Source organism: Arachis hypogaea, chromosome 14 (assembly GCF_003086295.3).
Source record: "Arachis hypogaea cultivar Tifrunner chromosome 14, arahy.Tifrunner.gnm2.J5K5, whole genome shotgun sequence".
NCBI lineage: Eukaryota > Viridiplantae > Streptophyta > Magnoliopsida > Fabales > Fabaceae > Arachis > Arachis hypogaea.
Window position 1 is genome coordinate 138357727 of NC_092049.1, and position 12684 is coordinate 138370410.

The following is a 12684-nucleotide window of genomic DNA, read 5'->3' on the forward strand; positions in this document are numbered from 1 at the left end:
AAAAGAGAAAGAAAGGAAAAGCTCCCTTAGGCTTAGCTTTCTCTGTTTTATTAAATTTAAAGTTTTTAACATACAAAAACTGTTCATAACAAGAGCTATGGCTTCAAACAACAATGGCCGCACGGCAAGTGAGAGCTTCAAAGCTCAAGCTCTTGTTTACAGGCACATGTATGGCATCCTAGACTCCATGTGTCTCAAGTGGATCGTTGACTTTCGCATACCAAACATAATCCACAACCATGGCAAACCCATTACTCTTTCAGAATTGGTTTCGGTTCTCAAAATTCCATCGGCTAAAGTTGATAGCACGGATCTTTTCATGCACTACATGGCACGTAATGGATTCTTTGATATAGTAAGAATATACAATTCTCACATATACTTCACATATAATTCTCACATATTCTTTGCCAAATTTGTCTTATTATAAATATTTATATTTCACTATATAATTTCTTTGGAAAAAAAATCCTATTGTCTTAATTAAGTCATTTTTTTGTTTAATACAGAATAAACCACCAAATATGCTCTCAAAGCTAAGCTATTAAATTGTTGATAAAAAAAAGTATTCTTCAAATTTGATAACAATAAAAATATTTCCAAAATATTAAAAAAAAAAACTCAACTGTTAGATATATATTCTTAAAATATTTTAGAGATGAAGTTTTGTAGTAATTTTTTGTAAGTATTATTAGAAAGATAAAAATTTTTATTTTAAAATTTTCATTATTTTACATTAAGTAGATTTTTTTAATTAAAAAAAACATATTTTTAAAAAGTAAAAATAAAATCTATAAATCGAATTTTAGTTTCAAATTTTTATACCTTTTTAAATAGTTATTCAATGTTTTTTTACAAAATTTCATATTAAATACACGGACAATTTACCAAATATAAAAGTCATTTTCTGTTTATCAAAAAATTGTACTTTAATTATTTTTATTGTATTTTACAACATTTCAAAGATATTTTCGTGGTTAGAAAATTCGAAAGGCACTTCTATCAGCAATTTGATCATTTGAGAATATTTTTGTTGATTTTCTCTTTAATATATAAGGCACTATCTATGTTAGTTTTCTTAACAAAATGTTATAATTGCAACTATATCATATACCATGCATATGGAGTTAATATTGTATTTCCATCTGTATAACGAAGGTGACAATTCATGGTGACGATGATAGCAATCAAGAAAAAGAAAAGGAAGCATTTGCTCTCACAGCAGCATCAGAGCTGTTGATCAAAGGCACTGAAAACCCTTCTATATCTCCGGTGGTAGAGATGTTTCTCGGTGATCCAACTCTTTCAAGTTCCATGCATCATTTAAACAAGTGGTTTTATGACGAAAATCGCCCTCTATATGAAATCACCTTGGGAAAACCTTTGTGGGAGTTTCTTGATAAGAACCCTGCAAGCTTGAGCTTGTTCAATGATGCTATGGCCAGTGATTCTCAGATGATAAAGTTGGCACTAAAGGATCACAACATGATCTTTGAGGGATTGGAAACAATTGTAGATGTTGGTGGTGGAAATGGAACCACAGCTCAAATTATCAGTGAGAAATTTCCAGCACTCAAATGGATAGTATTTGATCTTCCAATGGTTGTGGAAGGTTTGAAGGGATGCAACAATTTGAGCTTTGTTGGTGGAGACATGTTTGAATCCATTCCTAAGGCTGATGCAATTCTACTTAAGGTAAGCATTTAATTAGTAGTGGATTAGTAGCGTGTTTGCCCTAATTAATTTTAAATATTTTTTTAACTATTTTTAAGTCTTAAAATTAAGATCTCTAGTTAAGTTATAAGCATGCATTTGAGAATTAGATTGAACTAGTCGGTTTAATTAAATTTATTGAGAATGATAAAAAATTGGTTGACAATAAATTGGTTAAAGAATTACAAATTTTGGTTAATTGATCTAACCATTATAATTTTTTAATGATTAATCGATTTAAATAATAAAATATAATTTTTTTAAATAATATATTTTATACATAAATATATTACTATTATATTTGACTCAATTCTAGTTGAATTTCGATTAACCTTTAAATCTTTAAATTTTTAATTTTATTAGTTTATGGCCGATTTGATTTTTACAACTTTGATTATAAGTCACTTATCATATTAACTAATTTTAATTTTATTATTTTTGTATACATTTAATAAATAAAAAATGAAATAATATTAGTATATATAATGTTATATTTCTTTTTTTCTTTTGCAGCTAGTCTTACATTGTTGGAGTGACGACAAATGTGTAAAAATATTGAGAAACTGCAAGGATGCTGTTAATACTTTAAGTAGGAATAAAAATAAAGGTAAAATAATCATTTTAGAGGCCGTGATAAATGAAGAACAAGATGAAACTGAAATTACTCGACTCAAATTTCTTATGAATATAAGCATGCATATTATTCATCATCATGGAAAAGAGAGAACCAAAAAAGAATGGGAAAGTATCTTTTATGAAGCTGGCCTCTATAATTACAAAATATCTCCATTTACAGGACATTTATCACTTATAGAGATCTGTCTTTAAAGATGACCTCATAATAGTTTTTACAACTCTATGAATAAAATAAATATTATGCAAACAACTAAAAAAGAAAATGTCTACTTTGAATATAGAATTTAAAAATGTAATTTTTTTTATTTAATATTTATCAATTATTGTCAGAATAATTATGTACTTTTAGATGTAATAAATATATAATTATGAATGCTATACGTATAAAATTATAAATGTTATGTTATATAATATAAAATAACTTTAAGTATTGTTTTTTTAGTATTATTATTTTATGTAGTTGTATATTATTGTTTACATGGTATTTTTTTTGAATAAAATTTTGTAATATGGTATTATATGAATAAAGCTCTATATTCAAGGACATATTTTTAGTGTCGTCGTTCTTCTTCTAAATTCGTGCATGCAGGATTTTTTTTTCTTCTTCTTCTTTCTCTTTCATTATCGTTATCACCAACAACACCAACATTATGTGTTTTTGTTGATGATTGAGTTTTTTTTACTGCTTGTTTAAATTTGAATTAATTTCGGTTCATTTGTAAATTAACCGAGGTTCACTTGATACTGTTGTTAAGTATTGACCAAATTTTTTATTTCTTAAGAAATTTCGGTTCATTTCTTAGTTTAATTTAGGTTCATTTGGTTTTGTTTCGCTTGAATTTGCTGAACTTATTCATGTGTGATTGTTTAGTTAGTTTTTGTTCAAATCTAAACTAATTTTGATTCATTTGTGAATTAACTAAGATTCACTTGATGCTGCTGTTAAGTATTGACCAAATTTTTTATTTCTTAAGAAATTTTGGTTTATTTCTTAGTTTAATTTATGTTCATTTGGTTCTATTTCACTTGAATTTTTTCTCCTCATCTTCCGCTTTGTCTTCTTCTTCTTTTTTGTCTTTTTTTTGTCATCTTCTCCTTATTTTATTTTCTCAAAATTCTTCTTGATTTACTCTATTGAGAGAAATAAAATCAAGAAAAATGATGGCGAAGAAGAAGGAGAAGAGAATTAAAACACGAAGAAGAAGAAAGAGAAATGCGAAGAATGTAACACCCTAATACTTTTAAACTGAATTAAGTTTTATTTGGATTATATTTAGTAGCTGATATTCAAAACCTTGCGAAATTTTTCTTGTAGCACAAATGTGAAATATTTATATAAAATAATTTATAGATAAAAATATTGAATAATTAGTTTTTATTAGAATAGTTACTAGTTGAAAAATATAAGTGGATTTAAAAATACTAACATGAAAAATCGGTGTGCTAAACTATGAAGGCACAACAATGATAAGCTTTACTCATACCAAATAAAAAAGAAAACATCATAGTTACAATTGCAATCAGTCAATAAGGATAAAACAAGACACATAGGAAATCCTAATTCTCTTAATTTGTTTAAATATGACTGAAACAATCGCCTATTCTTCCTTCTTAAGATAAACACTTAATGTTTCGTATCTACGTTCTTGATAGCTCGCTCCTAATAGTGCACTTGTCTTTTCACCTCAACTGAGCAGTGTATTGCTTTGTGCCGCATCCTTCCTGAAGATGGTACGGAGAGAGGGGTGAGAAACAAAAGTTTCTCAGTAGTTTATCTATATGGTGTCATCGTATCCATCTCCAGTCACTCCGAGTTTTAAAATAAAAACAGTGATAATGCAATGTTGTTCAATTATTATTTTCAAAAGTCTTGGTTAGTCGAGTGGTGTGATTTTTAGATGCTTCTCATTTACTTATGTTATGACATGTGTAATGCAAATAAAATGCCTATAGCGTTAAAACATGTAAACTCATAAACCTTAGTTTGATGTTCTCATAAGCCATAAAATAAGGCAAAATAAATGATAAATAAGAGAAGAATAGTAAACAGAATATATTTGAATAAAATAAATATCTTAACCAATATCATGAATCAAACAAAAAGAAACTTTGGATAAAAGAAGGATCTTTGAATGCAATAATAAACATAATCATAAATCAAAAAAGGATAAAAGAAGAACAATCATGATTACACTTTTCATTGCACTTTTCATTACTGTTTTTCGTAACTTTTATGGAAGGTATTGAGCTCAAACCGGTATAAAAAGTGGGAGTCCCCTTCCCTTACCGAAGGTTCTTATCCCAAACGTTTTGGCAATCACCTTCCCTTACCAAAGGATCATCTCGATCGATCACCTTCCCTTATCGAAGGATTATATCGATATCTTGTCTTTGGGGGTCACCTTCCCTTACCGAAAGATCATTCCCTCAATTCAATTTACAATCAAGGTTATTTAGACATACACAAGAAGGAAGTTATGGCAACCAAGATATATTATTATAAAATTAATGGGAGTCTCCTTCCCTTACCAAAGGTTCCCAAAAGTTTGCCGATCACCTTCCCTTACTGAAGGATCATCTCGATTATCTTGTCTTTGGGGGTCACCTTCCCTTACCAAAGGATCATTCCCTCAGTTCTTTAATGCACATAAGATTGTTATTATAATGCATAAGATGTATGAAGAAAAGAGACATTATATCATGACATGCAATGCTAATATATATATTCAAAAATATTTAAGATATAACATATAAAAATTAGCACAAAACTCCCTACCTCGAGTAAAGTTCCGATAGGTGTTTTGATGCAAATAGATGCGGTTTGTTAGTGAAGAGAGACTTGTTCCATAGCTAGACTTTGTGTATACTAGAATATTTTGTATAGAAAAAGAAAATAGAATGAGAAAGGAAAGATCAAATAGCTCTCAGGTATGTGCAGATTGTAACACCCTACCATACAGTCTTATGCTTAAGTCATAATTTAGAGATGGCAATGTATTACGACCTCTAAAACAAAAATTTAGTACGTATAGTAGTATGAATGATTGATTATAACTAGGAGCCTTTGTAGAAAAAGGGGTAAACAAAAACCGTAACTCGAAAGTGCAACACTTCGATCGATAACGTAACGAACAGGGATAAGCTAACGCGAGATTATATATATACAAAGGAGTGTCAAAAACAGGAATATCAAGACTCAAAATCCGGTTGCGAAGATAACCGGTCCGAGCATAGCAATATATACATACAATAAAATAAGAAAACCCCAAAGGAAACCCAAAGGGACATAAAAACAGAGAACCCATTCTCCAAAATCTCCTATAAGAGGAGTTATCACAGTTTGTATTATTTAATGGAGATAAAAGTATCTAAGCAAGACAAATAAACCAAAACAGAGTCCCGAGAACAAAGGATATTCGCTAATCCAGAAGTCTCCAGCATGCCTTAGCGAGAAACCTCACGTCCTGCATCTGAAAACCACAAAATCCGCATGGGTGAGAACCAGAGGTCCCCAGCATGGTAACAGCTTCCACATATATAATACATAATAATAGAGGAAAGCCGAAGGCAATCCTAGAACTTCCTCCAGATAATATCAAAGCTTATGAATAAGCTAAATCGTAAGTGGCAACTGACTAAAGATCCTTCAGTCTAACTAATACTTTCCTTTCCAATTCCTTCAGACCTCCCAACCACCAGCAGGAGTATAATATAGCAAACACAGTTATATCAGACAAGAGATTTACAAATAGAAACAGATAAGCCATTTAGACAATTAACAAGTAATATGCAGTCAAATAGGCAATCTCAAACAATTCATATAGTATGCATATGATGAATGCCTGTCCCTAGTGGCTGATGATATCATCTGTCGGTTATAGAGCCAACCCGACAAGTTCTGGTAACTAACCATTAGACTGTCCCTCTGTCGTGTCTCCCCGACTCGAGTTATACTCAATATAAATTGATCATAATCATGATCCATATCCATCACCCTCACTGGTGAATATTTATGGGGGTGAGCTCATCCGGGACTTTCACAGTGCCCGGCCACCCTGACGACATAGGGTCAAAAGAGCTTCGAGTCTCAACCTGGAGCACGTGGTGGCTAGCCACTGCTTCCTCCTAGGGAAAACCTCATCTCCGATAGTGGAAGTGCAAACATTCACAATTCATTCAACAGCATATATGCATTTATACTTAGCCATAATCATGGCTCCGCCGTAACACGGCAATAATCCAGTCATCCGGCTCACGGTTAAATCCATAACCAGCCAATTCATTAACAATTACGGCCCTTCGGCCTATGGCATAACAAGCACTTCCACCGCCATCCTCCGCATCTCACATAATCATCTTTGATCCTCATTGATCATTCATTTTTTCCCTTGCTTCACTCGCAAGTTACCACATTCACTAGCTCCTTATCTCATTGCTAGGCATATCATAATTATTTAAGACATAAGTGGTGATATCGGAGGCTTAGAAGTATGAAATTTGGCTTTTAAAACTCAAAAATTAACTTTGGGATGAAAACAGGGCCACGCATATGCGCACTACACGCGCACGCGTGGATGGCCACAAAAACTCATCGACGTGCGTCATACGCGCGGACGCGCGGGTTGGAAAATAGCCAAATGACACGCGAGCGTCAGCCACGCGTACGCGTGGGTGCTCTTGCGCCCCAGGCACAAAACTGGCACAACTCTGACACAACCCTCGGGAAAATAGCTGGGCATTTGGTGCAGCGCATCGACGCGCCCGCGCACACCACGTGCATGCGTGGATGGTGCCTTCTTGAAGAACGACGCGTACGTGCCAAGTGTGCCTACACGCGGAGGGTCATTCTGCTAAAAATTTTCTAAGTTAAAAGCTGCAGAATTCACAGATTCAACCCCCAATCTTCCGACGGACATAACTTTCTCGTTTTAAATCGTTTTTCACCCGTTCTTCGAACGGCATGGACATCCCGGATCCAATTTCATTTCTAAATAGATTTAGCACAAATCAGAGATCCGTAGTCCAAGTTATGTCCCATCAAAGTATGTCCAAAAACCATATTTTCATACATAACCACAAAGTGCCATTTTCAAAACAAGCCACTTTCAACTCTTTTCAAAATCAATCAAAACATGCCAATTTCATCCCTTTTCTTTGAAATCAATCAAAATGTACCAAAATCAACATCAAGCCATCCTCAACTCACACACATTGACACTTTACCAAAATTCCTAAAATCACCATCCAACCATTTTAACACTTCTCAATCAAATGGATAAAGGACAAACACAATATCATGTCATACATCCTTCCTCATCCCAATTTCCAATAATACCATTTTCAGTCAACCATCATTATACATAATCATCATCATACTCACCATCAACATGGTACCACCCACCAATTTAACCTCAATCATTCATCAAGCATATATCACAACATGCATTTTCTCATATATCACACAATCAAGGCATCAATATTCATAATCATATATATGATCACATCATATATCTCAACCATTCAACAACATCAACAATTTAATGCCTATCTTAGGGCCTCTAGCCTAGGTATTTCCTACCACATTACATATTAGATACGAGAAACCGAGACCATACCTTAGCCGATTTTCCAAGCTCAACCGGAGCACTTCCAAACCACTTGTCCACAAGCTCTCAAGGTATCAACACCTCCAAGAACAGATTTTATCACACAAAACCCTCTCCTAAGCTTTCCAAAATCGCCAATCAAGCTCCAATATTCACATACACATAACCTAAGCCACAATCATCATACCCATACACAACATCTCAATACCCAAACATCATAGAACAACAAATTACACTAGGGTTGAGAATCTTACCATACCCAAGGTCCAAGGAGACAAGATTAACCTTCTCCTTCAAGAGGGTTGGGTCCTATAACATCAAAGAGCTACAATCTCAACATTTTTGCTCATGAAACTCGAAATCAAAGCTGGAAATTCGAAGAGCAAAACGTAGCTTACCTCAAGATTGATTGTATAAATTTTGTAGAGCTCTCCGCGGTAAACGCGTGGCCACAAGCGGTGCGGCAATCGGAGCTCTAGATCAAAAGTTATGGTGGTTTGAAGATCAAGTGAGAGATAGAAGTTTGAGAGAGTGTTCTTCCCCTCCCTTACTCCATTTCAGCGTGTGTGTGTGTAACAAATGAGGAGAGAGAGTACTGAAAACTAGGGTTTTGGTTTAGTTTAGTTGGGCCAAGGGCCCACTTTGGGTCCGATTGGCCCGGTTTGGCCCGTTCGGTCCAATCTTGGTCCGATTTCTATAAAATTGGTACCGAAATTCTCGTCTCAATCTCCTCTATCACATTTAGCCATAAAAATAACATTTTTGGCTTTCTAGAATAAATTCTCATTTATGGGTTAATTAGCCGTTAATTAACCGAGTCTTACACAAATTATGTTAGGAGGTATTTAGGTGAAATCTTCAATCTGAATCGTCATTTTGTGAGTCCTATAACTTTTTCTACATTTGGAATTTGGAAATATCTATTAGAGACAAATTTATAGATAATTGAATTAATTTTAAAAATAATCTTAAACAAAGTCAATCGGATAATCACAACTTGAGATATTCTTGAAATACTGTTAGTATATCAGGCTGGCTGATAAGAGCGCAATTTTCTACTATGAACTTGTAACCTATTTATCTACCTAATTTAATTTGAATTTAATTTTATACTGAACTTAAGCAATAGAGCTAGTATTCTTATATTTTCATATAACTAAATATCATTCAAATCTAATAAATGTAGAATTAATTATGACTATATTTTAAAAGGTTGTTTATTGTCGGTTAGAGATTTAGTACCACTAGTGCTTTCATATGTTTAAATTTTAAATTCAAATCTTAAATCATTACTATTTTAATTAATTAATTAGTTAGTAAAAAAATGACTTGATTAAAAAAATTGGGATGTTACAAAGAAGGAGGAGGAAAAACACGAAAAAGTAGAAGAAGAAGATGGAGGAGGAAAAAAACGCGGGAACGTTTATGTAGTTGGAGCGTGTATTCACGCTCCGCTAATGAAACTGATTTTTGTTGGGGTTAGACCAACTTTATTAGATTTGGTTGTCAAAAAGACTTGATATAGTGTGAATTTAGGCTGCGTGTATTTATAGAGACGGAACACTGAGATAGGGACATATAGACATATAAAATTATGTTTGACAAATGAGATATGGATAGAGACATTGTGTCCAGAGATATTGAATTAGTGTATTTTGTGTTTATTCTGACAGAAAGATACAGAGAAACTAACAAGAGACACAATTTATTTTTTAGAGTAAAGTATCGTTTTTGTCCCTAACGTTTGAGGTAAGTCCCAAAGTTGTCCCTAACGTTTCAATCGTCCTATTTAAGTCCCTAACGTTTCAAAACTGACTCAATGTTGTCCTGCCATTAGGGATCCGTTAACAGAATTGACGGCGGGACAAAATTGAGACGATTTTGAAACGTTAGGGACTTAAATAGGACGAAAACGTTGGGGACAAAAATGATACACAGAAATAAATTTTAATTTTATCCTTCAATAATATCAATTTTTTACTATACATAGTATTCAATTATTTTTTAATTACATCTAAGTAAATTACACTTAATCTTATTTCTTTCATTTTAAATAAATTAATTTTTTTATAATTTTACTCTTAAAGATTTTTAGTTATCATGAAATGTTTGTAGAATGACTAGCATATAAACTTGCAAAAAAGAAAAAATAATATATATACAATAAAATATAAATTATACATTTTGTCTCTAATGTATCAAAATTCTTTAAAATTATAAAAAAATAAATTTATTTAAAATGAAAGTAATGTGATTAAGTGTAATTTATTTAGATGTAATTGAAAAATAATTGAATACTATGTACAGTAAAAAATTAATATTATTGAAAGATAAAATTAAATTAAAATTTATTTTTATGTATCGTTTTTGTCCCTAACGTTTTCGTTCTATTTAAGTCCCTAACGTTTCAAAATCGTCTCAATTTTGTCCCGCCGTCAATTCTGTTAACGAATCCCTAACTGCAGGACAACATTGAGTCAATTTTGAAATGTTAGGGACTTAAATAGGACGATTGAAATGTTAGGGATAACTTTGGGACTTACCCAAACCTTGGGGACAAAAACGATACTTTACTCTATTTTTTATTTTTTTCTTTTATTATTCTTGTTAATTTTTTGTAATTATACTTTTTATTATTATATTTTTTTAAAATTTTTTGAATAAAAAAATAAAAATAAATTATATTTTTATAATTTATTCTACTTTATTACCAAACAAAATATAAGAATACTAAATTTTACATCTTTATCTTTTAAATTTTATTCTTAATGTCTTATTTTATCCTATTTTAAAAAACAAACGCAGTCTTAAGGTTGATGTATGTTACGAATTAAATATTTCGCTTTTAAATTAAGGTGTTAGAACTTAATACTTAATAGTATTTTGTATAATTTTGTTGAACGAGAGATTCCTTAACAATTAATATCCCTTTCAAGCAGATGGATCCACGTTTAAGAGGCTGGGAGCAAGTGCTCCCACAAGAGTTTGTAATTCTTTTACTTAATATATGAGTATATATAATAGATGCTTTCATTAGTTTTATTAATTGTCTGATCTCCATTATTAAAATTATTTTAAATTTATTTTTATTTTAAATTTTAAAATATAATTTCTATAGATAAATTTTAGTGACTTATTTTTTTAATTAGTTAGTTTTAACAAAAAATATAATGATTAATATTTTTTAGTGTCTTAAAAAACTACAATGATCTTATTCTATTTACATATTTTTTTTAAGAAAAGATTATATCTTTGAATTAAAGATAATAAAAAAAAATAAAAGTTAAATATACTATGTTTAAATTCAAATGAGATACAAAAACTTTAATTGTGCGAAAAATTATTATTATTATAGTAAAAAAAGTAAATATTTTAAATATTGTACTAAAAAAATAAATTTAATATACTATTATTGGTCTTATATAAATATTATTAAAATTATTATTTAATATTTTCATAATATAAACAGTAAAAAAATTAATTATAAATTTATTTTTTAATTAAATTAGATTAATCATTATATTTTTATATATTAAATGACAAATCTTAGATTAATATATATAATTATGTTAGATTATATGTGCGCGCATGTATTTATGCGCCCATATGTAAAATTTTTGCTTCTATTAATTAAAAGAACAATGCTAGGGAACCAAAAGGGTATTAGCCAAAAATCAGCCAAAATACCTTTCAAAATCTCTAGGAGTTAATATATATGAATGTTTCTTCTGCTAAGTATCAGAATGTTTCTTTTTCATATTAAATGGATGTTCTTTTATATATTTTTCGAATTTTTTTATATTGCAAATGTGAATGTCTCTATTTCTTTAAGAATTTCATATTTTTTTTAAATTTTATAGATATTTAATTATTTTTGCTAAAATATAACTGGATATTTCTTTTGTTAAGTATTATAATGTTTTTTTTCATATTAAATGAATGTTTTTTTTATATTTCTGTAATTGTATAGTTTGCAGTCTCTTTAATCATCAAAACGGCACCTAATATCCCAAAACGCAGAGAGCAATAATATCGTGATGATGTTGCTACCGTGCGACTACTGTGAAAGCCATTGGCAATCCAAATTTCACATGATCACCTGTATCATAGTACCCTCCAACCGCCGTTTTGCCTCCATCCGGCGCTAAATCCGGATCCGCCGGATTCCTTGGGACGAGAGTGTAGGGGATTGCCGTCGGGAGCAGTTACATCAACGGCCTTGGTCTTGTGGTTGTCGCTGGTGGCGATAGAGAACTGGATGCGATCGCCTTCGTGGAGAGTGCGGTAACCGTCGGATCTGATGGAAGACTGGTGGACGAAGAGATCTTCGCCGCTATCTCCAACTGCAACGGCCGCTCCGATAACACATCTGGTTCACGAAAGGAAAGCAGTTCTTGTCGACGGTGGCGAATCCGATAAGGCAGATGTTGGTGATAGAAGAGGAGTGGGTCGCGGTGGGGAGGCGAAGAGGACCGGACGGTGAGAGAGATGTCTGTCTGTGTGATTGTTGGAGGTGGGTAGGTTAATATGAGAGAGAAGATGAAGGTTTTTATAGGTTTTAATTAGGTTTATTTAATCAATTTTAAATTTTTTAAATTTTAAATTTAAAAAATTTAAAATTAATTATTAATATAAATTAATGTAATTTTGTTTAGTTTTTGACTGGTAACCTCTTGGTTCCTTATACTTTTTCTAATTAAAATTTCTAGATCCCTCTCACATAAGCATT

General features: G+C 31.5%; 1 protein-coding gene across 1 annotated transcript; it reads left to right on the forward strand.

Annotated features, from left to right (window-relative positions):
- On the forward strand, nucleotides 1-2746 carry LOC112744558 (isoflavone 7-O-methyltransferase). Its single transcript, XM_025794225.2, has 3 exons — nucleotides 1-355; nucleotides 1159-1695; nucleotides 2227-2746. The coding sequence occupies exons 1-3, from the start codon at nucleotides 98-100 to the stop codon at nucleotides 2539-2541; spliced, it is 1110 nt and encodes a 369-aa protein (XP_025650010.1). The 5' UTR covers nucleotides 1-97; the 3' UTR covers nucleotides 2542-2746.
- Nucleotides 2747-12684: the final 9938 nt, after the last annotated feature.